General features: G+C 39.1%; 1 protein-coding gene across 4 annotated transcripts in view; it reads right to left on the bottom strand.

Annotated features, from left to right (window-relative positions):
* LOC133448562 (voltage-dependent calcium channel subunit alpha-2/delta-2-like) overlaps positions 1 to 25,033 on the bottom strand; it is a 43,116-nt gene extending 18,083 nt beyond the window's left edge. For 2 of the 4 annotated variants that reach the window (XM_061727216.1, XM_061727217.1), the window contains exons 1-9: positions 24,615 to 25,031; positions 12,785 to 12,866; positions 8,431 to 8,547; positions 5,537 to 5,596; positions 2,106 to 2,150; positions 1,869 to 2,004; positions 1,617 to 1,748; positions 873 to 930; positions 731 to 781 (exon numbers count right to left, since the gene is read on the bottom strand). In XM_061727216.1, the coding sequence (XP_061583200.1) occupies positions 731 to 781; positions 873 to 930; positions 1,617 to 1,748; positions 1,869 to 2,004; positions 2,106 to 2,150; positions 5,537 to 5,596; positions 8,431 to 8,547; positions 12,785 to 12,866; positions 24,615 to 24,727 (794 nt within the window). In that variant the 5' untranslated portion in view covers positions 24,728 to 25,031. Of the gene's footprint in view, positions 1 to 730; positions 782 to 872; positions 931 to 1,616; positions 1,749 to 1,868; positions 2,005 to 2,105; positions 2,151 to 5,536; positions 5,597 to 8,430; positions 8,548 to 12,784; positions 12,867 to 24,614 lie in introns of all 4 variants that reach the window. The other 2 variants (XM_061727215.1, XM_061727214.1) reach the window with 2 other exon arrangements.
* Positions 25,034 to 25,402: the final 369 nt, after the last annotated feature.

Genomic DNA, 25,402 nt, shown 5'->3' with positions numbered 1-25,402 from the left:
CCCATTCATGACGTTTTTGTGTAAAGCTGATTTATGGAAGGAAGGAAGGAAGGAAGGAAGGAAGGAAGGAAGGAAGGAAGGAAGGAAGGAAGGAAGGAAGGAAGGAAGGAAGGAAGGAAGGAAGGAAGGAAGGAAGGAAGGAAGGAAGGAAGGAAGGAAGGAGCCTGAAAGAAAGAAAGAAAGAAAGAAAGAAAGAAAGAAAGAAAGAAAGAAAGAAAGAAAGAAAGAAAGAAAGAAATGAGCCTGAAAGAAAGAAAGAAATGAGCCAGAAAGAAAGAAAGAAAGAAAGAAAGAAAGAAAGAAAGAAAGAAAGAAAGAAAGAAAGAAAGAAAGAAAGAAAGAAAGAAAGAAAGAAAGAAAGAAAGAAAGAAGTTTTGCAGTACAGGTGTACTAATTTAATTGTTTTTTATTAATTCAATTTAATTGGTGTAGTTTAGTTAGTTTAGGTTTTTTTTATCGTCATTTTTATCGTTATCGGGATAAATGCCAGAAATGATTGTGATACATTTTTTAGTCCATACCGCCCATCCCTACCGGACGCCTTCCAATTTTTCAGATTATCCATTTTCAACCTTGTCTAGAGAACCGAAGCACGACCCTTTACAGTTGGAGCAACACACTCAAGCTTTCAACTAAATGTGCTTCTTCCCTTTCCCCTTGAGGGTTACAGCTGTAAACTCCCACCTGAAATTTCCAAGAAAAACATCATGAAGCATTGTTAAGTACTTACACATCAACGAGAATCACCATGTCTTTTGGGGATGAGGCACCCTGGATGTACCTGTGACAAATGAAAATAAACAAATAAAACCCTTTAATCCTGGATACATACTGGCCATTATGCCAACATGCTTTAATGATTCCTACTGTACCAGGGCCTCCTCCTGACATCATACAGGTCAATCTTATCAGGGGTTTTCCAAGGTGTTGCTGCAAAGACAAAATTAAAACCTTTATAGCAGGGATATTCAACTAGATTCGGCCAGGGGCCACATCTGCAAAAGGACTGTATGGAGAGGGCCGCACAATTTGAAAATGTGGGGGTTTTCAAAATGTATTTTGCACTCAAAGACGAAGACTTATGTAAATATAATACATTTGTATTATACATTTGAATATATCTAGTTTACATATGAATTATGTATTAATTATCTCCAGATTTAGTAATTGTGAATGTTAAATATAATATTCAGATATTCAGAAATATTATTTTGAATGCAAGTTCATTTTGAAACCATGCATTGTGCAAACTTAATGAAATTGATATTGACCTACTTTTAATAAAACATGCCATAATGACAAAGCACCACTTTCCACCAAGATTTCCTTATTTGAATATTATATTAAGCATTGAGCACAACCATTTTAGTCCATAGTAGCCAGTTATAAAAATATTATTAAAAAAAAAAAAAAAAAAAAAAAAAAAAATTCAACAAACACCCCCTTTTTTTAAATATGACCGGGGGCCACATAAAAGCTCCTGGCGGGCCGCATGTGGCCCGCGGGCCGCCAATTGAATAGCCCTGCTTTATAGCACCTTTTGGTTGGTATCGTCCGTATGGAAGCTCAGTTGTCATTATTTAACTGCAAACACGGAGAGCGCGGGTAAACCCTACCTGGATAGTAGCGAGTGACTCCCGTCGCGCTCCCAAATGCTTGCCACAGCAGTGAAGGATCTTCCCGGCTGTTCTCCATGAACACCTTCTCCAGCGCCTGAGTCCAGTTCAGCTCATTCAGGATGACTGGAGCTGATGAGGAGAACAGTAAAACTAATAATGTGATAACTGATAGTGTACCAGCTCATCCACTTCTGTAATCATTTGAAATCATGTCTTTCCAGGCTGCAGTGAGAGGAGAACAATACTTGCCTCCTTTATAAATATCTGTGGGAATCTGAACGGCTGTGTAGGAATAGTTAACGTTATTTTTGAAGTTTGGATCGTAAACAAACTCCAACTTGATGTGGGAGGGATTTTCCACTTCTCCTTCTCCATCCATGGAATACTGCAAGAGCAAGATGGTATCAGATATTACAAAGACTTAAACTATGAACTATTATAAGACTAAACTTAACCGTATTATTTGTTTGTTTGTGCCTCACTCACATAATCCAGCTCTGCTTTAGAGTCATAGTACGCCATGTCCAGCTCCTAGAAGAAAGCAAATGGAGATATGAGGAGGCTGCTAATGACAGCTGGGAACATAAGAGGATGAGCAGTCAGAGGCGTGCACTACTGAAGTCAGTCTGGACTCACTGAAAGTACTTAAAGAAGAAATAGCATGACCTTTTCTAAATGTTGACACGAATTCCTGAGCAAATCTAAATGATGCTTGATGTGAATTTGAGTGGAGATATTGGGGAGGCTGGACAATTTAACCCTAATCTGGGTCTGCGATGTCACAAAAAAACTCAAATTAAGAAAAATAAACCTGAAAAGCTCACTGGACGACATATTTTCAGACTCAGACTGCCCAAACCTAAAGGACAGGGTTGTGTCTAGTTTGTGTTTTTGACATGGCTTTCACTTCAGATACCCAAATATACCGCTATGCTCTCAAATATTAAAAACACATAAAACATAAAAAAAAAATCATAATATGTCCCCTTTAATATAGGATGCAAATTAGTTTGGTTATTTAATCTTTATAATTAAAGACTATCAATCATAGACACTGTACTTTAATAGTATTTCATATACACAATAAAACAATTATTTCATGTTAACCCCTTTAACCTCGATGTTTTATATTTGATACATACAATACCACCTGGATAATCAAATGAATACATCAATAAATGTATTATTTGCAAAACCACCTCAACTAACATGGGCTTTACTCTATAATAGTAAATTACAACGTTTCTGCCATCAGTTAGAACCAGATTGAAGATGCTGCAATGCATAAGCATCTTTGTGATTGTAACTATCTCATGCAGTCTTTGATTTATGCAAAAACTGCAAAGTGCTTTATCACCAAGAGCCAAAATCCATGAAAGTTTCAATTTTGCCGTAGCTGTAACCACCACACGTTTCCTATTCAGCAGCGTTTTCTGCTCAGAACTATCACATTATGATTCAGTGGACAGCCTCTAAGGCTTGTGTGGAGCATCGCCATCTGTTAGTCTTAGTTTGTGAAGAGGCCAAACATAATTCAGCATGTGCGTGACTGCTACTAAAAGGTGTTCCTATTTCTGACTTGTTCTGATTCCCACATGTTATCTCCGCTGAACGATGCAGCCTGTAATACCATTCAGTTAAACACAACAGCTCTCCCTGGCTGCTGTTTGCCGTCTTCTGGTTACTAATGCCAGTCTCTCTTGAGCTCGTCAGATCTTTGAAAAGATCCCACTCATGCCCTGTTTTTCATCATTCAGTGTGTCACAGATCACCCACCACGCTAACTCAGACAGTTTCAATCCCAATGCTATTTACAAACTAAATTACAGCGAGGACTGATGACTCCCTTCGTGTTAAGAGATGACTCAAGTATCTGTCAAGTATCAAGTGTGGTAACAACACTCAATGTGTTTATCCCTGTTTATAAGGCAAGACTCCAAACTTCATTGGATTGTTTTAAATTACAGTAGTATTTTTTGACATATAGTCATGCATATGCAAATTGAAAGCGTGTGCATAATTACAGAAACTCACAACAGAAACTACAGCAAATGTTCAGAAATATGGAAACCCTGCAGCAGTAGGCTGCAAGTCGCACATGTTGACTCTCGTGGCCGCAGCTGCCTGCTGTTAAGGGATAACTCCCAAGGCTTTGGAGCCGGAGACAGAACCTCGTGCCTCTGCCAAGTTCAGTTTTGGGATTATGGTCCCTTTTTGACCTTTCACTCCAGTTGTCGGTGGTGACGTGCAAACACGTGGTATAACTGCATTGGCAATGCAGAAAATAGAACTGCAATATCATTTATGCCAATAATGACTGAAAATAAAAGCAAAAAATAAAAGGTTTGTGTAATCCTTGGCTTGTGTTTTGTTGTATTTTTTTAACCACGGTATGTTACTATTGTATGGTTAAAAAAAAAAAGACTATGAAGTCTTTTTTTTTTGCTAATCTCTAGCTGTGTGTGGGATACCACCCGATCCACCCACCGGGTTTTCAGCTCAGAGGATAATTGATTCTTTATTTTGCCAGGTGTTTAATAATCAATTTTAACAGAGGAGGTCCGGAGACCCCTACTCCTTGCACCGCAGTACTCCCTGTGAAAAGCGAGCAGCCCTCTTTTATGCACCCCCCCGCACCCCTGCAAATTGCTTGTATTGGGCAGCAACCATCCACAGAGGGATGCTCTGTAGCAACAAACAAACAAACATAATCCCATAAAATGGTTCAGCACAATAAGACCATGTAATACAATTTACCATAACCCCTCCAAACCTAAATAACACAAACCAAGATAATCCCCGGTGTGCAAAATGATAATAAATTAATACGAATCATCTACCTAACTTCCCCTGTTACATCTCAAGCCTTGGCCCCTTCCCCTTGTGGGAATGATACAAACACTCTGTCTCACTGTGGAGAGGGGCTTCCGCAACGGGACGTGGCAGAGAGGCAAACAGAGGAAGCGTCGAGGTAATTAAATGAACAAACTGGTTTATGGATATGTAACAAAATAAAAGATGGAAGATGAAAAATAGTGATTACCACTCCCAAGTTGACAAACTATAAAGCAGAATCACACTGCAAGACAGTGACCAACGCATAATAGTAAAATGTACGTCCAGAGGTTCCTGAGGGGGATAAGTGGACATGTTCACTTTCTCACACTCTTCTTCATCACTACATTATCCGTCACAACTGTAAATTCTTCAGATAATATTCCACTGTCCTTCATGTATGATAAAAGTGGAAATGATTAGTTTGTTTATACTGTCTGTCATCTAGTCATGTTGACTAATTCAACATATTTCAAAATATGTTCATTTTCTTGCTGAGAAAAAGACAATTTTCAAAATCCATTTCAGTCAAATATCTATCAGTCACATATGCTTTGGAAGTTTGGGTATTGGTCCATTTCTGTCCTTCGTTATTGAGCTGCTGGAGAATTTAACATCACTTAATGAGGTGTCAACGTGCTGGTTTTGTTTCCTTCAGAGTCAGACACCCTTAAAGGTTAAAGGTTAAGGGTGTGGACACACCTGGCTTCTCATTCTGAATTAGTAAGTGTGTCCTAACTTTCTTACTTTACTTCACCACTTCACTTTTACTTATTTCCAGGCAATTAAAGATCATAAAAGACCAATCGTAAAGATATACTGTTTCAATTTGATTTGATTTGAATTTCAATGAGGTGAACTGTGTCGTGTTATACAGGGTGAATGAAATATTTTTAGGAAATATAATTTTAAAATTTTAGTTATGTTGTACTGTTTGAAAAGTAGTCAAGTATATAATTAAAGTATATTAATAAAACTAGTGTATAACTCCAAAATGTAATAACTGAAGAACCAGAACCTTTGACTTCGCTGCGTACACGACAGCATGCACAAAGTTGTAATCCGTTTTTTTTGGTTCTTACCTTGATTCCGTCCTGCCACAGATGCTCTCGCTGGAGCCGCTCTGCCTCACCGGCTAAACGCTGCAGGTAGCAGACAAAGAAACAGGCAAATTAGAGGAATAATAATAATAATAATAACATGTCTGGTTTCCAAAAATAAACCGTCTGAACAAACTTTATTTTTTCCACATTCAACCTATGACGTCCATACTTCAGGTATTTCTGTGCTTGTTCTGCTGCATATCTCACGAAATACTGACTTTTTGTCTACAAAGGTCGACCAATATGTACCAATATAGACCAATATATGAGGCCTTAATCCTCTTCCATTGGGAACTAGATACTCAGTCTACCATAAACAAAAAATAAATAAAAATCAGCATCTATTTTGATTGTGTGTATCTGCTGCAGAACAAATAGGTGAGATTACAATAAATACATGATCGTATGATTAAAATGCAATGTTTAGCGGTTGTGCAACATTAATCTTTCGGTACATGCCATGTGCAAACATTGGTATCCCCCCATTTTGATCTGTCTTTTGTGAACCAAAATAATAAAATCATCTAATACTAACATCATAAAATATGAGGCAATTTGGTTTTAGGCAAATGTAGCCTCACAGAAACAACATATAATATTTTTCAATGTCCCATTTCTTATAAAAATAATAAATGTAATAAAAAAGAGAAGAAAAATTAAGCCAAAGGGAAAATATATGTGGGCCATACTAAGTACCCTATGATTCAATAACAGCCCCACCTTTAGCAGCAGTAACTTGAGGTGCCGTATTTTGCGGACCATTAGGCACACCGCAATTATAAGGCGCAATATCAACGGGTGTATTTTCATACATAAGGGTTATAAGGTGCATGATAAAACATATAACGTGAAACAAACAGTCAGGTAAGTCAAACTTTATTCAACTGATTCACAATAACTCCTGAATATCGTTAAAGGGGACCTATTATGAAAAACATGTTTTTTCTTGCTTTAACATATATAAAGTGGTCTCCCCTCAGCCTGCCAACTCAGAGAAGGAGGAAAGCAACCAAATTCTGCAGTGTCTGTACAGCCGCCCGGATGAGCCGTCCAGTGTGATGTGGCTTCTACGAGCCGTTCAGATTCTGCTCCTGTCTTGACGTCGCGACAGGATGCGAGCGTCCGACTATCACATCGCACTGCGTGACATCAGACGCTCTCTGTCCATCTCCCTCCAGCCAGCTGCCACTTTATTGAGGTTTTTGTAGTGAAATGAGGAGGAATCATAGAGATAACTTCTCATTTCAACTAACTGGATCAGCCGTTCCTCATCCGTGACTGTTTCCTACAGCGCTTTCAACCGGCTTTCAACGCGAGCGACAGGAAGAAAATAGAAGCAGGGTGTCCGACAAATGTTCAGGTCAAAACGGCGCGCGGCCAGTTAGGACAGTCCAATAGAAAATAAAGCAATGGAATTGATTTTGTCGCTGACGCTCGCTCACACCGCATGCATGACAGGGTGTAAAGGCTGATTTATGGTTCCGTGTTACACCAACGCAGACCGAAATATAGTCACATTTTAGATCATTCTTCTTCCATGAATCCACAAATAAGAAGTGGAAGAGGTAAGTGTAGTCCTACTGTTCTCTGATTGGTTCATCGATGTCAGCGATAGCAGACACATGAAGTTAGTGTGAGGTTGGAACAACATTGTAACCCAACATTTGATTATAACTGGATTATGACATAGATTTGAAAAATGGGTTTATGCTTAACACCTAACCATGGCTTGAAGTTTAATTTTAGTAAGGTAACATTAACTAGGTATTGGATGACGGTTGCTTGCCAGCACGACATAAGTAGTTATCTAACGGTGTCTGACGTTACAACCCGTATCCAACCAAGGACCGACTTTAATGCGTCAGCTGAATGATCCGACAAACAATCAAAGCAGAGCGGCTTCGTCGTTACCAAAGTCGCACTAAAACATTTGACAGATTTTTGAGCGCAATGTACCACATAAAATTGGTTCGAGGTCAGTAGGACGTGTTCGTTTACTCCTGGTAGTAATGCTAAAATGATGTGTTTAGTGTTTGCCTGAACTAGGACCTTTTGTGCTGGTCTAAAACCATTTTCTTCAACTTTGGTCTCATCTGTACCCAGGAAATTGTTCCAGATGTTTTGTGGTTTGTTTAGATATAGTTTTGTGAACTTCAGTCGTGTTTCTGTGTTCTTTTTAGACAGAAGAGTCTTTCTCCAATCAACCCTTCCAAAAAAACTGCGTGTTCAGTCTTGTCCTAATTGTGCTGTCATGGAATTGATCAATTAACATGCTCAGTAAGACCTGAGGGTTCTGAGATGTACTGTATCTCTGCAGAACACTGAACTCCAGATTGTTAAAATAGCTTTATAACCCATTCCAGATTGATGCGCAACAACAATTGCTTCTCTAAGACCATTGCCTATGATTTTCTCTATTGGTATGGAACACGTGAGTCTTAACACGTATCTGATTTTATAGAGCTGCATCAAGTTTATCAAGGACAAATGATTAGCAGTTATTGGCTGCAACTTACCCTCTTAAATCTTATGGAAACAATAACGGGGTACTTATGTATTTTCCACATTAGGGTTTTTGTTGGGTGTTTTCGCCTAATTTTTGATCAATAAATAAAGACGTGGTGAAAAAATCTGTAAGTTGTTTGCCTGAAGTTTTATTTGCTGACTACAAAGACCAACAACAACCAGATGTTTTGTCTGTTTTTACCCAAATAAACTAAAAATACAAGAGTATTAATGTTTTCACATGACTGTGTGATTTAATCAATACATACTACTACTTCAATGTAATGCTCAGGATTGACTATTGTCTGCCTGAAATCACTTTACCAACAGAAAAAATGCTGTAAACTTGAGACATATTATGTACTTACTTCAAGTGCTTTGCGTTTCTTTGAGAGGAGTTTCTCGATATCCAAAGCCACTTTCTCCACAATCTTCCGGGGCTGATTCTTCATCAGACTGAACCGTCGCCTCTCTTCATTGTATATCTATATTATTATTAACAAAATGTTAAAAACATAGCAGTCAGAGCCATCCTGCAGAGTATATTTCCCGCTGACTAAAGGTTCTTTTCAAGTGGCACCTCTTTGACAATGTCTATGTAAAGTGCAGTGTCTATAAAAGGTCAAATCTTTATTTCAAATGTGAAAAGAGTTCGAAGCGAAAGACAAAAGACAATTTCCATCAATCCATCAGGTGCAAATTCATAAGACATAACAATAGTAAAACTAACGCCAACAAGAACTATCGAGGAAAATTATTTTTATAGATAGAAAAATCTAAAGGGGAAAAAACACTTGTAAATCCATGCAGCTGTTTATAGCAACTTAGAGCAATATAACATTGAAAAGTTTGTGTAAAATAAACCTGAACGTGACATGACATTATGGCTTAAACCATTTTTTATAAAATCTGCTGTTTTTTTTAATAATTTGCATAAAACCTGGTGTGTAAAGAGGTCACACCGCAGAGCTCCTCTTCAGTTAGCTTTTATTTATACAGATATCTATGCCCGTTTTTAAACCTGCATATACAAAAAATTGGAGCGCTTTATTATTAGATTTTAATTAACATCAACAAAAGGTCCTGTAACCCACGGCCTTGGGGGTTTCACGTTTGGATGAAGTGTAAGTTGTAATAAAGTTATTTACAATCACTGTTTTATTATGAAGGCAGCTAAATAAAACACAACAAAAACTTAAATAGTATTTTCTACTGTCGCTGCGATGCACTGCTTGTCTAATTCCAGTCTTGGTTCTAGTGTTCTGGCCCTCAGCTGTGATCCCTTCTCGGTTGTCAGCCTGACTTGAATTAGGACTGAAATGAATATAGAAAAATAACTGAACAGAAGAATGGCTTTCTTTTGTGATGTACTGGCGACCTGTGAAGCGTGCACCTAACGTCTAACACAATATCAGATGCTCTAGACCCCCACCACCAACCCTGAACAGCATGAAAAAGTATAGAAAATAGGTGGCTGGATGACTTCCTATAACGTCAGTTGTAGTTCCCTGAGAGAAAGCTTGCATGGTTTTATATCCCAGGTTCTCTGGCTTCCTCCCACAGTCCAAAAACATGTATGTCAGGTGAATTGCCGTTTCTAAATCGCTCATATAGGAGTGAGCGTGAATATGACCACGGCGCACCCCTGCCTTTCAGAGCTGGGAAAGGCCCCAGCAGATGCCTGTGACCCTAAATAGAAGTAACTAACTAGATATATATAATGATGGATGGACAATAATAACAATAATAATAATAATTGCTAATGGCCCAGAAAATTGTAACTGGCGCATCTCTACAGAGAACTCCCTGTCTGAGAGCTCTAGAGACTCGTCATCATCATATATGCATGGGGGGAGATATTTACAGTATCCCTCTGTATCTGTTGCTGTTTTGAGGTCATCAGACTCTCAACCCCACAAGGAGCAAGAAGATGCCAACGAATCTGGAAGCAAGACAGCGATCTGGATCAATACATTTGGCATGCTGTGCTCAAGGTTTTTCTCGATGAACGGACTTCCTGAACGGAACTTCAAAACACACCTGAACTTGTGTACTTTATGTGCTCACAGATGGGAACAGGCAGGAGAGAACACGGTGTTTATGTGGACTGTGCGCCATCTGCGTAGAACTCAGTCGTGTGTGAAAATATATCAAAGCAGATGAAAGCATGCCACTGAGGACGGATGTGACACAGATAAAACTTCAATAACAGTTATATCTGCAGCCAGTCCACTAGCCGGATGTGCAATCCTCCTTGCTTTGGTCAACTCTTGACTTTGTCACAATGTCACTTACATTTTCTCAGGAAATTTCAGATGGATCGCTGTGAAAATAAGGCCACGTTTCCATCAGGTTGAACTGTGAGACTCTTAGGTGAGACTCCCCATACAACATTTCCTTTTGTGACCAAATAGTTGCAAAGCTCGGGTTAGAGTTGATGTCGGGGTTAGATGCTCCAGATGGATGGTAAAAGCTATCCGAACTGGGAACTGGAACTGGGAAGTCATGCTGAGGAGCCGGAAGCAATGCACATGATAGCGTATGATGCACAGGGAGGGCTTACATCCATTTGTGGCACAAATGGAAAACAACTTTAGCATATCCTGGTCCCTAAAAAGACAGTTGTAAAAACTGTGCCAAGTGTTGCTTAACATTTAATTGTCACAATTTGAAAAAACGGACACCTAAAACGATATTTTAAACCTATAACATTAGTCTGCTGACTTCAGTCTTTTTGCAGCAACTCTGCATGAGATCAGCGTGAGACCTCATCAGAGATCAAGTCCAATTTTTTTAATGACTCCAGGATCACTCTTCTACACATTCTTATTATATTATCTCTTTAAAATTGCTAAATTGAACTTCTGTAAATTCAATCTAAAACAGGAATCCCATTTGGATACCTGATGTAATTTGAAATGAACATCGAAACTGCGATGAACGTATTTTATTTTTACATTTCCAGCTTGTTTCAGATGCACGCAGGGATTAATGAGGACTGAATGAACAAATGAGTGTCACATCACGCCATTACTGCCGGCTGACCATCTGCTCCGCTCTGACACAAACAAAAAAGACACGTGCCGCTGCTCTCTGCTGAGGGATCGCCCCCACACATCTCCCCAGAGCTGCGCTCTCTTGCCCCCTACAGATGATGTTTGGTCCTGTTTGCTGGCGTTTGTGTTTCCAGAAACGACTCCTCCCAGCCCGGTGCAACACAGGGTACGAGAACAGACTGAGTGAGCACCAGCTGCGATTTCAGTTGCTTTTTTTTTTTTCTAGTTGTTTATTCCATCGCGATTATTTCCCTGTTTTTTAAGCCACATAAAGTGCAGTAACAGAACCAACGTCACACACAACTAATTTACAGTATTTGAATCCTGTGGATGGTTTGTTGAACTGTAGGTTAAAGGAGGACTACGATTACGTTTCCAGGAAGCCAAATCCATTAATGAACAATAAGATAATTTAGCTACTGCTGCAATGCACATTTAAGAAGTTTACATTGTAGACCCTTGTTGTTGTTATGCTTTAAATTTCCAAAGACGCTTGTGTTTCTCAACCGTACAGCACCTGAAGTCGTCTTATGTTCAGTCGATAATGCTCAGTTGTAGGTTATGATGAAAGTTTAATCTGGCCCAGTTGATCAGTTTGCGGTCAGCTCTTTGGTAGCTGCTCATTATTTGTTTTAAGTATGCCCAACTCGTCCCCAGGCCCAGGCCGTTTATTTTGCATTAATCCCAAATAACTTGCATCACACATCAAATCAGCCAAAGCTGAAGTATTTACTCCTGTTTTGATCATATTTCCCATAAACTAAACTGTCATGCTTTTTTGGCAAAATATGTATGCTTCTTCTTAAAACTGATTTAAATAAATGTTTTTTTTTACTGAACTTGTATTTTGATTATTTTTTTTTTCTTAGAGTCAGAGATGTGCTGGGGAGGCTGGGAGCCACTGAGACAAGCATGTTTCTGTTTTGTTTTATCTTTTCTTGAGATACTGAAGGGATGTTAAAATTCTTTGGGAATGTCTTTTAGCTGGCTGCATTAAACTTTAACATGGAAATCACTTTACATGTAATGCTGGCTCAGAAATCGGGCTACTGCAGAGAGTCAGGAATCAGATTACAGTAATGCATGGGAAGTACAGTAAACATGCATTAGATTTAAGTATGCAGTCACTTTTGATTGATAGCTTGACAAAGATGCACGAATGTTGCACTGACGCTGCATGAGCATGAAAATCCAGAATTATTATTCATTATTGTAGTTAAATAGACTCATGATTTTGTTAATATTATGCCAGATATTCTAAATCTAAGCACTGCAAGCTGGTGTGTTCAGGCATGTTTTGCACTGTAGAAATTAACAGATCGTGTGCAAAATAATTATTTCAAAATGTGCCAATAAAATTTGGCTATGACACTTAAAAAAACAGAGCAACCGCTTTGAAAACTGCTAAGGAGACTTTTATGTCTGTCCTAGAAATAAAGGTGTGAAAAGCTGTTCATGCCACTCCACATCGTCCCAGAAAACATCATAAACAATAAATAAATAAGTGGGATGGCAGACTGTTTTCTTCTTTGATGCATCTATTTAGCTTCAGCTCTGGAACTTAATGGATCTCCAGCTATTTAGCAAACTGACCTTGCTGCTCTGTGCATGTCTTATTGAGTTTATGCTGCACTAAGATAAGTAAGACAACAGACCACACACTCACCCCTTTCAACTGCTGAGCTCCAGTGATGTGCTGAAAGACTCTGTCAATCTCCTGCTCGATGCGCCGGGCCCAGTGCATTATCCTGTGGATAAACAGCACAGGCTGACTGTCACACAACACAAATGGATGAAAGGGATATGTGTGTGTGAGAGTGAGTGAGTGTGTCTGTGCACTTCACAGAAGTCAACAGTGATGCATCAAAAATAACGTGCATCTGTGCATGGACCAAAACCCAAAGTCAGAAAAGAAAATCTTTATAAAACAATGTAAAAGATGCAAACACATTCAAAAAGACAGGAATATGTATCTTTGACTGCAAACAAGGTGCTGCCTCCAGTTTTCTAATCTGACGCGTTACCTAAAGTGAAGAAAATCACAGTTCCTCGACTGACCACTAGAAGATGGCCCCAACAATGAGTCAGTCTTCATCGGCCACTTGTTAAAATGTTCAATTTTACAGTAGAAATAAAAAAACATTTACAACCTGGTTCATTCACTGTTTTGTTCACTGTAGCTAGAACAGCACAAAGATACATCTTTATAAACTTCAGCAGGAAAATTATGTAAAGCCACAAACTTTTACATGAATGTCAGGTGCCCAGAACTCCCTCTTGCCTGGATCCTTCGTTTGGGCAAACTTAACCTCAGATCATTTCAGGAATCCTCCATGTTGACTAACCTGACGACAATGGGTAGGCGTTCATGCTCCGCCGCTACCCATGGGTCTACTGTGGGTTTGGCAGAACTGGTTTCGGATGTTATTTCAGTAGCAACATCTGAAGTAAGGGTGGCTGGAAAGATTCAATCATAATGACCATAAAGTAACATCCTTAGCGTCATAGGTTAGCATGAGCTAGCTCATTTATGGTTATGGGCAGCTAGTCCCAGCAAATATGGCACTGGGCAGAGCAATGAAAAATATGCTTCAAAAGCACTCTTCAGAAAACCAACGGTTCGTCCAGTTCTGTTTATACAGTTTATGCTTTCAAGTTATCCTGGCTGATTATGTAAAAAATTTAAATTATGCTTTCATCCTGCAACCAATGAGGCGCTACTTATCCAGTTATTAAAAGCAGACCGACACTTTACTGACAAGCAACACTGTAACTCAGACAACACCAGGACCAGAAAGAAAGCTTTGAAAACACTTCATTTACCACAACCTTCAGTAAGAAGCTGTCTTGACTCATTTGTGGAATTCAAAGACGGAGATTTAAAAAGAAAGAAAATACACAATTTGCTATAGTGTTGTGTGAAAAAAGGTCTTAAAATTTAAAGTGGCAGCCGGAACACTTTGATGAAGCCTTGATTATGTCTCCAGAACACAGCAACAAATGAGAAAGGATTAAACAACATCAACTGTTTCATACATATTTAAAATACCAGCAAGACAACAGGCACAGTAAGTGAACTCCTGAATTGGAGTTGATGATGAGTCCTCTGAAAAGTTTGCATGCATTTGTAACAGCTATAAGTGAGCTATACTCATCACTCAGAAATATCCTCTCATTTTCTACCGGACCTTCACACAGAGCTAACAGCAGCTCTGATCTGTTGTATGATAAAATCAGCAGACGCAAACTTGTCTTGTTTGTTAGAGACACGTCGTGGGTAAGGCTCGTATTTTTTGTGCTGCATGCGCAAAATATTTTGTAACAACTTCTGCCACAGAGTCACAGGGCTATATCAGTCACATTACAGTACTGCTACTAGTATACACTGGCAATGTATTGACCAGAATGAAGCAAACAAGAAAACTGACTGCACAAGCTGTCTAGAAAGAGCCGATGTGATGCTAAAACATCAATTAAAGCAAATAATAGCATCAAACAGCAGCACTTTATGAAGGACTGCCAACACAGATCTGTTGAAATTGCTCCCGAAAAATAGGAAATGAGGAAATTTAAGGTTAGTAATGAGATAACAAAAAAATTGTGTTATTTCAAAAAGATAATTGCAATTGCAATTTTGTTAAAGAAAAGAAAACAAAGAGGGGCATCCAAGTAAGGTCAAATGATGGATGTATGGTCTTTTCTTTTCAAACTAATGTATAATCAAATCATTGAAAAGTATGCAACATCCCTCAAAGAAACACTAGAAAGACTTGTATGTTACAACTTCTACAGTGCAAAATATTATCAAATAGCTCGAGGAATTTGGGGGAGTTTCAGTGAGTACAGAGGAAGGACACAAGCTTGAGTTGGGCTTGCGTGATCTCTGATCCTTCAGACGGCACACATGAACTGTCATTTATCAGCAGCTGTTGTACAGATGCAGCCACTTAGAATGTCAGTTTTTATGTACGAGCCGTTCAATCATAGCCCTCGTCTGCCAAATCCCTGACTGTGACGCAGTCCATCAGTGACATGGGAGACTCCCACTGGTTGGAAATAGCTGCTGGGCCTGGGGAGGCTATTATAAGAGGCTGCGACCGTATCCTTATCAAAGTGGATGCTCTGGACCAAAGACAATTTGGGTTTGTATCATTGACATAACCTTTCACGTAATTTACACTTCCATGAAGGCGGCATCAGCAACGTATGTCACCTTCAAGATAACATCTTTTCAAGGTTTATCTATGAACAGACATGGTCAGATTTGATGGTATCCAGTAAAAGGGAAAAAAAACCACAACGGTCACTGAAATAACCTGAGACTGACAAAAGTGATAATAAATAATAATTTCATAAAAATGCAATGATAACAACCCTATCCTGCCCTATCCCACCTTAAAATGTGTTCACAGGAAGAATGGGACATGATGACGCTTCAAATGTATCAGGATTTGGCTTCATCAATGCCAGAACACCTTTAAAGCGCTGTGAGGATCGATGTTATTGCAAAGTACTAAAAGCTTAACTGTTCCAAGGTTTTTTGATATCCCGCATAAATGGATGTGTATTTACAAATGAAGATTAGATGAATACAATCATTACATGAAATGTCTTGAATTCATACTGACTGCATCATCTCCACCAATTTAACAGTCATGTTCATCAATCTCTCGGTGTCCGTTTTTCTGAGCATTACAATAAAAAAAAAACGACATTTTACTATTTCAGAAAAGGTAGAACATTGTATTAAATTATTTGTATTATGAAGAAAAATGATAAGGAACTGGAGAGAATAGTAAGGAATTGGATTGAAAATGGATATGAATACATGTCTTCATTCCTTTTCTGGCTTTTCCCTTTTCGTCCGTGGATCGCACCAACCAAGAGAATAACCTATTATATTACTTCCAGGAAGATACTCTTTGGCCTTTTTCTCTTGCCTGGAAGTTCCATCTACAGCATCCTGTGTTCACTATACCTCCTCTTTATGTGTCCAAACTGTCTCAGTTTTCTCTTACTTTGTTACCCATCTGCCAAACTCTGGCTGCTCCTCTGACGCAGTCGGTCCTTATCCTATCCATCCTTGTCACTCCCAAAGAAAATATTAAGTTCTTCACCTCTGGCACCTCCAGCTCTGCTTCCTGTCTATTGGCCAGCACCACTGCCTCCAAGACACACAGAAGGACTGATCTCATTAACATCTTGTAATCATGTACCTTTTCTCTTGCTGCTACTCTTCTATCACAGATAATTCCAGACACTCTTCTTCTTGCACTGAGGTGACTACTGTTGTGAATTGAGGCTATACAAATAAACTGAACTGAGTTAAATTGTTATCAGGGTTGAATGTAGTGGCTTTTTTTTCTATTTTGAATAACACTGGATATTTTTTTTTAATTATATTAGAAATATGAAATGAACGTCAGAACCATTAAAGCAGTGTCTCCCAACCTGGGGTCCGGGCCCCCCCTGGGGAGGCGCCAGAGATCTCTGGGGGGGGGCACGAAACTTTGTCTGCTTTGAGGATATGTAGTTGTAAAAATTATATTTACACATGTTAAATAAATAAAAAATCATAATAACACACCTAATGGAATACTGTAATCCAAGTCTGTATAAATCCACTTAGAAATATATTTTGGTCATTTTAAAATACTAAATTATTTATCAGGATAAAAACTTAAAAACTTATTATTATATCATTAGACATTTTTCAGAAATATTCAGAAATATTTTTATGTCCTTGCAATTATTTTTTGTGCGTATTTTATACATTGGTGATACAAAAGAAAGGTGAGAAAAACAAAGTACAGGGTAAACCGAAGAGAAATGTATCAAAAAAACATAATTAATGTTTCTTTTTTCAATTAAAGGTTTGTAACGAATAACTTTACTCTTTTGGCTGCTAGTACGTACGGGTCGGGGGGCCCGGCTGGTCTTAGACACAAGTAGGGGGGCTCCAAGGAAAAAAGGTTGGGAACCAGTGCATTAAAGCATCCACCTTTGTGATTTTCACCTATTTGATGTTGCATATGCCACAAACGTGAATTCAGAAGTCCAAAACCTGCAGTAGAGGTATTACCAACTATTTCCAAACACACCATCCTGGTAACAGGGAGGTGCAAAATGTTCAAATGAGGCTCAAAGTACAATTGATATATTATTGATGTTACCCATTTTTAATAAGTTTCAACATGTATTAGTTCAACCACGAAATAAAACTTAATGCCCAGAAAATCAGCCCGAATCCGGTAAGAATTACGACTGCTCCCAGCAAGACAACGCCACAGATAAAAAGCCTTGTCAGGCTTGTTCTCGCCGTCAGAGGGGCCACAAATCGTCTCTTGACCGTCCAGAGAGACACACTTGTTTGGATGTTGTAAATCAGTCCTTATGTCTTTTGATTCTAGTTGAGGTTAACACTGTATCCTGAATATATTTATTCCTGACGACGTAAAGTCAGCTCTTTTTCACATTCCTCTTTTTCAAGAAGTGTAAGAAGAAGGTTTCTATAAAATTTCAAATCAGAGGGGCAGTTTGTGCAGACTAAGCTAGATAATATTACTCTTATTATTATTCCGTACAAGGACTATTACTATTGCATCTCCTCTGAAGATATAATTGAATGCTTGACAGTGTCTTTGCACGGCACCATTTAAAACGGAAATCATTTTCAGCTTGAGGCAGTGGAGGCAGTGGCAGGAAAACAAGCGAGGTACGCTGTGAAAAAGAGCTGCAGCAGAAAAGGTTTATTTCCCCCGTCCATCCTAACAACGCCACATGAAAAAGCAATCAGAATGGAATGCCATTTCTTGCCATAACCATTTAAAAATATATTAGACTATCTTTGGACTTAATTCTCTATTAATTTTTTGTACTACAATTAGTTTGCTGCCACCCACACTGGCTTATCACATGAAAATGATAAGTGAGCAGTTGTTGTGTGAGAAAATGAAATGGCGTTAAGGGCACAGAGAGCTCACATTTCTTACACAAAAAAACAATATTGAAATCTATTTAACCTTAACATTCTTGTCAGATAGTTGTGGTCTTGTTTTGTGTTTTTATTTTTCAAGGAACTGTACAATAACAGGAGTCGTCCTCTATATCATATTTATAAAATACTGGTTGATATCCATGTAACTGTTGCCCAAGTGAGCCGTCCATGCTAGAACACTCTTCAGAAACACTTTTGTTTTTTCCATATTTGCTAGTGTTTGGCAAAAGAATTAAACATATTTGTTAATTGCACAAACTACTAACCAATTTCGCCTATTTCTTTGTGCTCCTTGCAATCACAACATGGTCACTCTTGGCTCCATTAACCAAGATGCAATGACTACAGTTCTAAAACTCGAGGTTTGAAAGCATCCCACAAAACCTAAATCAAGGCAGATGTGTCCAACTTTTTTTAAGCGTCTTTTCCTTTTTCTATCTTCTTCGCGAATATAATTTCCATATCATGCAGTTTTTATACACAAATCCAATTTATTTGCTGGTTTGCAGAAAAAATATGTTACCATCCAGGCAGACTGTGAAATTCGTAAAAATAACTCAAAGACACTCACCGACGTGACGCCAAGCCATGGCGTCTGGCTGGCAGATGTTAGCAAGCTAAATATTTGGAGACATTGGGGGGGAAACCCCCATTCCATGAGAAAAGATTCCCAAAACCTGCAAAGCAGAGGTTTTGGGACTCACTGCTTTTCATTACAAAATAATTTTTACTTACCTTCAAGCCTCTCTGTGTCATAGACGACCCCTGCTATCTGGTTTGGAAATCCAGTTCTTTACCCATGTTCTCTTTTATTCTTTATTATTTTGTGTTTGAGGCAAATATCTCACAAACAGCTTCCCCCGTTTGTTTTCTACCTTGCACCATCATCAAATAATAAAAATCCTTTCTGCACAGTTACACCTCATTTCCCACATCTCTTTTGTTGAGAAAACACGGTTTTAGACAACATTCAGGTGTCCAAGTGGCTGTCAGATCCTGTAGCGTTTGGCCCTCTGTCAGCAATCAGTCACATAATGTGAACAGCAAAGTGACATCAAGTCCATCGAACACAAGATAGCAAGTCGTATTATCTGAACAGACCAGAAATCTGCAAAAAGTGAAACGGATTCTTCTCTTGCTGATGGCTTTTGCGCTCATGCAGAAGACTCATCTACATCATCTTCAGCAACAATCATCATTGATGATATGAGTCTTTTTCCAGAGTGATTTTAGTTCAGCAATCCTTCGCAATTTGCTTCTGTAGATGCCTCTTTCAGGGAGCATGTCTAATACAGATGACTGCTTCCTGTACAGTGTCATTAATCTGAAATGTCCTCCTTGGCACAAGCAGCCAGCAGTTCCTTGATTCATTGCTGTGTTCTTGAATGACTGTTCTGATGGACTGTGGTGCTCGTATGTGTCAGTGATACACGTTGCATAGCAGCTATGTCATTATATACATCACCGCACCAATTGCTCAAGCTTTAAAGCAGCAAAAAAGACTGTTTTATTCATGTTAAAATATTACTTTCAAGTTCATTTGCGGGAATATCTGCTTACTCCTAGGCGGTGCCGTCTAACTCTCGAGGTGTTTCTGTCCCTACTATTGGCAAAAACCAGCCAAAGTAACTTTGGACTCCCGTCCCAGTAATTTCTTGTGACAACTAAGTATCACATATGGCAATATGTCACACACAGAGCAGACAGTGGACATCATGGCAATGATGGACAGGAAAATGAGAGGGTGACAAAGAAAGAGAGCAAACAAGAGTAGTGTTAGACAGCGCTGTGAAAGCCACTTAACCTTTCATGTATAAAAAGGACCCGCTGAGCTAAAAATGACAACATTTCCTTTAAAAGTGTGCTCTTTTAAAAGACTGAAGTTAATCATACTATCACCATACCAGAGAGTTTTGGACAAACTCATATAGTCCTTGGATTCTGCTGCTAATGTATCATTTTCACAAACCAGTCTTATACAATATTTAACGACAATATTTTTGCCTTATGGTTTTAACTTCCGCATAGTTAAAGGACTACAGGTAGTGAGCTCGGTACAGCGCATATTAATTAAGGATGCCCTCATGGATTTCTGTCACGAAATCGTGTTTGTTCTCTGCTTCTTTGAAGCCTGCAGAAGTACAATCTTAAGTTTTCTTCGTCTTAACTTTGTGCTTCATTTCCTCTTCACTCAAGCCCCACGGGACATCATAAAAGTCTGTACAGCCAAGCTGCAGTGGAGGGGTTGAACACCAAAGTACATTTATGCATCTACTGTGTTACCTGCTGTATTCACACATCCGTGTGAGGAAAACAGAGAAGCACTACACAATGTGACCCATATTCAGTCACAGCAGAGACAGCAGGGGTTTGAGAGGAGGGAGCGGCAGAAATGTAGGGGCTGATGCAGACAGAGGAGGCACGAACATATTTACTGTCAATGTCATTTCTTTCACTTGGTGAAGTGAGCAATGTTCATGGTAATGCTTAAGTTACTAAACATAACCAGAGGAAAAGTTCCTCATTGATGAAAAAAATCACTACCGTGTTTTATGGTTTAAAATACGAGTTTCGTATTTTGATTTATTAACCTGCAGAGTAGTTTTCAACTTAACTTTATTTCATGAGTTATGAAAAAAATATATCAAGAGAGCTGAACCTGCGCAGAATCTAAAAAGGATCTAATGGATTATTTTTCCAATGTATTCTTTTGAGCAAAATGCACAACGGTCCACGATCCTAGATATACGCAACAACAGAAGGTGAGGATGTACTTTTAGGAAAGACACTTTAAATAAATAGAGTACATGTGTTTGTCAATTAAACTTCCCTGATTGATTCATTACGGTTAGGCGATTATTTTTTTGTGGTTTCTGATATTATAAACGTTGCTTTGTATCCTTAAATAAAACTGTGTAGAAAAGAAATCCAGGTCTGATTGTTGTTTTACAGATGGGATTTTATTTTTATACCATTAGTGAGAATATACTGTCAACACCCCCCCTCCTGAAAAAAACTAATTTCTTCCAATGTTTTGGGAATAAAATGTTACATAAATCTGGCTATGAATAATGTATGAGCACAGCCTGCTGCGAAAAACCTTCAAAACAGAGATCGACATAAAAGCGTGAAGTTTGTGTATGAAAGGTCTATTGAAGTAGAGATCTGTCTCAAAATATGACAAATTTTCTTCTGGAAACCACCTGCAGTAGTAAATATTTCAACCACTTGATATCGCCATGAAACATCCAAAAATATTATTAAACACATCTGCAATTTGTGCACACGTGACAACAAATACTATTTAATATGCATGTCAGAGAATATGTTATCTGATAATTAACATTTAATTATGTTGTAAGATAATATATTATCTATTTCAATGTAAAAAATTAACCGTAACAAAATTGGCATATAAGCTCACAAATTAGTCCAAAGTAACGATTCATTACAGACGGCATTTACAATGTGGTCAATACCAATAAAGAAGAATGGCAAAAGCCAGATGGATTCAAGTCCAACTAAGGTATTTGCGATGGTTGTTCCCTGTAGGGGGGCAGCAGGTGTTTTGAAGCTTAAATGAACTCAGTCCCACCTCAGCAGCACTTGTTACATTCTTTTCCATTGTTTGAATTGAGCTTTAATAAGTGTCCATGCAGTGATTTTCATATAATATTTATATCTGCTTTTGATGCGTGAGGTTCATGACTATTAGTTCTCAGCCTTACAGAATCTTCCATATTATCTATCTATCTATCTATCTATCTATCTATCTATCTATCTATCTATCTATCTATCTATCTATCTATCTATGAGCAGGGACAGATAGTAAAGACAGATGGGGTGGGGGGGAAAGGGCAAAGTGAGAGTAGAAATAAATCCTCACCTCCGCAGTATTAATTCTTAACTGGAATTAGCTGCTGTTTCTCAGCATTGGGACTGCTTCATTTAGCTTACATGAGGGGACCCAGGGCACAGGACTATGTTGCTGTTTCAGAACACTCAGCAGAAAAATCAGCAGGGAGGAGATGGAGGAGGAGGTGGAAGAGGAGGGGGAGGAGGTAGCAACTACACTTGATTTCAAAGAACCCATTTAATCATAAAACCCATGCACGTGCACACAGCCATCAGCCACAATTCCCTGCGTTCCAGTCCTCTTTTTTTAATTGGTAAATACACCTTAGATCCCCAGTTGTGATTGGTCAGAAACCTTTCATCTGTACCCTGAAGATGAACTGACCATCTGGCCTGTTCCTCCCTCCAGAGCAGCCCGATTGCTGAGCCTGGAGGAGAGCCCAGATCAGGACTGCACAATATATACAACAACATACACACGCTCTGAATGTCACTATTATGGTCGGCCCATCACATGGACCATGACTGACCTATTTTTCTTTTTTTTCCAATAACTTTCACTCTGTTTGGTGATTGTTACTTAAAATCCCTGCAGAGAAGGTTTGAAGGGAGCATAAAGTGATCAAGAGACTGTGTTTCAATGCAACTAAGTTAGTTCACTGCCAATATAGCAGGTATCGCCAAAGTATTTATTTATTTATTTTCTGAAATAAAACCATGTTGCTTAGGTACAAAAAATACATTCAATTATCTTCAGTGTCTAAATAGGTCATTCATCATCTGAGGTCCATGTTATCAGCAAAGCAGAAGGACATTAACTTCATTCACTTATGTATTTCCTCATATATTGCTAGTCATATTGTTATTGCAAGTGTCAACGGCAATACCCCATATGGCATCTTTTCCTCATGCCATGCAGCTCTAGCCCAGATAACTGCAGTCAAAAGTAAAATACCAGCTGTACTCAACAGAAGTGGGTTAAAGGTTAAGAATGACAAACCAAGACTGATTAAAGAGAAAAGTTCCCATGTAGCTTTCAACCAGAATGGAGAGCTAAACCACACCTTGCTTCTTCTGTGCACCACATCACTGAGCCTTAAGTACCTTTTCTGTAAGCTACAAGTAGCTATTACAATGTGAATTACTCCAGGGGATGTAGTGAAGGACGTGTTACGCAAAATTGTTTTTGCACACAAAACCAGCAGGGGAAACAAGCCCTTCCCAGTTTTATAACAGTAGGCTACAGACCTGATGCCAAAGATTTAAGTAAAGCCATCTCAACCTGTAACTCCTCTGATATTAAGTCATTGGAAACATTTCACTGTGCACGCAGTTATAATAAAGACACAGACTGAGCTGAAAACCATCACCATTATTTTTAATGGTATAAATCTGATATGCGCCAACAGTCTGAGTGTGCAGGGCACCAAATGAAGACTAGTACTCGTCAGATGGTAGTAAGGAGGATGAATCATTGTCCCACTGCCAATCATTTTAACTGTCATCAAACATCATATGATAAATACACTTTTATGAGGCCTTCTAGTTGACACCAAGACTGGGACCTGACTCTTAATATCGCTGCAAGTGGTGCGTAAACCTCCATGCATGCTCAGCCACAGTGGACTACACCCAGTACTCGAGTTGAGGGGGGATGAGGGGGGGATGGCACCCCCCCTGAAATAAAAACGGTCAAAATCATCCCCCCTGTAAAACTGCCACCCCCCCTTTCCATCCCTTATGTCATTTCATCAATGAATGTGGTTTTACTGCTATTTCAACATTTAGAGTCATCACCAGAAGAATAACACCAGAAAAATAATTTATTTGACAATTTTCACCTGTTTCAGGTAAATTTTCACTTGAAATAAGTAGGAAAATCTGCCAGTGGGACAAGATTTATCTTCTTATTACAAGCAAAAAAATCTTGTTGCACTGGCAGATTTTTCTACTTATTTCAAGTGAAAATCTACTTGAAACAGGTGAAAATTGTTGTTTTTTCTAGTGATGAGTCTTGTTTTTTAGGGTAATGAGATTGTTTTACTAAATTGAGACATTTTAACTAGAAATAAGACAAATATTCTTATTTTGAGTTTTTGCAGTGATCCATTTTACTTATCCTGTGAAGGACAGAGTCATATTGATAAGTTCAGAAACAGTTTTTTATTTTTGTGTTTTGATGTATTTGATGTAAGCCCAGTGGATATTTAAAGCTTACAGAAGGCTGCATTTAACTGCTGCTATGTCGTTCCTGCAGTATTTCTGCAGGTGTTTTGGTCAGTGCTATTATTTGTTATATATTATATTATTTGTAATCAGCACAAATTATCTGTCCCTATATGATAAAATCCACCATCCCCCCTGATTTTTTTTTACAACTCGAGTACTGACTACACCTTTCACGGCACTGATCCATAAATGATTTACACTGATGCAATCTGCAACACTGAAATATTATGTAAACGTCAGAAAATATAACAGGTTGGCACAAGTATCTAGGAGTTGCGGTCCTAAGTGGTCAAGCCCAAAGTTGTTTCCCATCGGAGAGCGTTTTCATGGTTAAGCCTGATTTATGGTTCCGCGTTAAAACGACGCAGTGCCTACGCCGTACCCTACGCGGAACCATAATCCAGGCTTTACTTACGTGTACTGCTGCGGGAACGTGAGCCCCGTCGCTCCGGGCCACGACAAGCTCAAAACCAACATAATCTGGACCGATAAGCAGACGATGCTTCGAGACCTTTCGCCTATCGCCATTTTCCATTAAAAAAAAAAATTCCTCGCCACTGGCTCTCGAGTGCGTGAATGAAGCGCTCTCGGCTGTCTCCGTGCGGGGGAGAAGAAGGATGCAGCGAGCAAGTGTTGGACGTCCAAGCTCAGTTTCCCGACGACTTCATGTCGTTTGTTTGTGCCGCACAAGTGAACGCGGAGGAGGCGGGCATCGGCCGCGGAGGCATCGCGGACGGTGGGAGATGCACTAATGCAGCTGCCAAGACACTGCAGAGTCTCCCCTCCTGTTCCCCCACACATACACACGCACACACACACACACACCAACACCACCGCGATCACACAGGCCGGCGCGCCCCCGACGCCTCTCTCTCTCTCTCTCTCATCAGCAGCCCGCTGATCCAGGCGCGTTCACGCTCGCCAGGCAACAGAGGAGCAGGAGAAGCATCTAGTTTGGCTTTATTTATCCCTTCACAACCACGTGGGATTTGTCATCACCATATATTTAGCTTTCCTCAGCTTGGCTGTATGGGTTCCTACAAACCAGAGGATTCAAGGCAACATTTGTTGTCTTGAAGATCAGCTAGTTTTTTTTTTTTATCTTCCAAACCTGCAGTAGGTTTCAAGTCCATATGATACAAATTCAACAGGCAGGTCTTGGTAACATTTCTTTCTTTCTCTCTCTCAAATTCAAATTCAAAT

This window comes from Cololabis saira, chromosome 8 (genome assembly GCF_033807715.1).
Source record: "Cololabis saira isolate AMF1-May2022 chromosome 8, fColSai1.1, whole genome shotgun sequence".
Taxonomy (NCBI): domain Eukaryota; kingdom Metazoa; phylum Chordata; class Actinopteri; order Beloniformes; family Belonidae; genus Cololabis; species Cololabis saira.
This window is presented reverse-complemented; position numbering and strand designations above follow the sequence as displayed.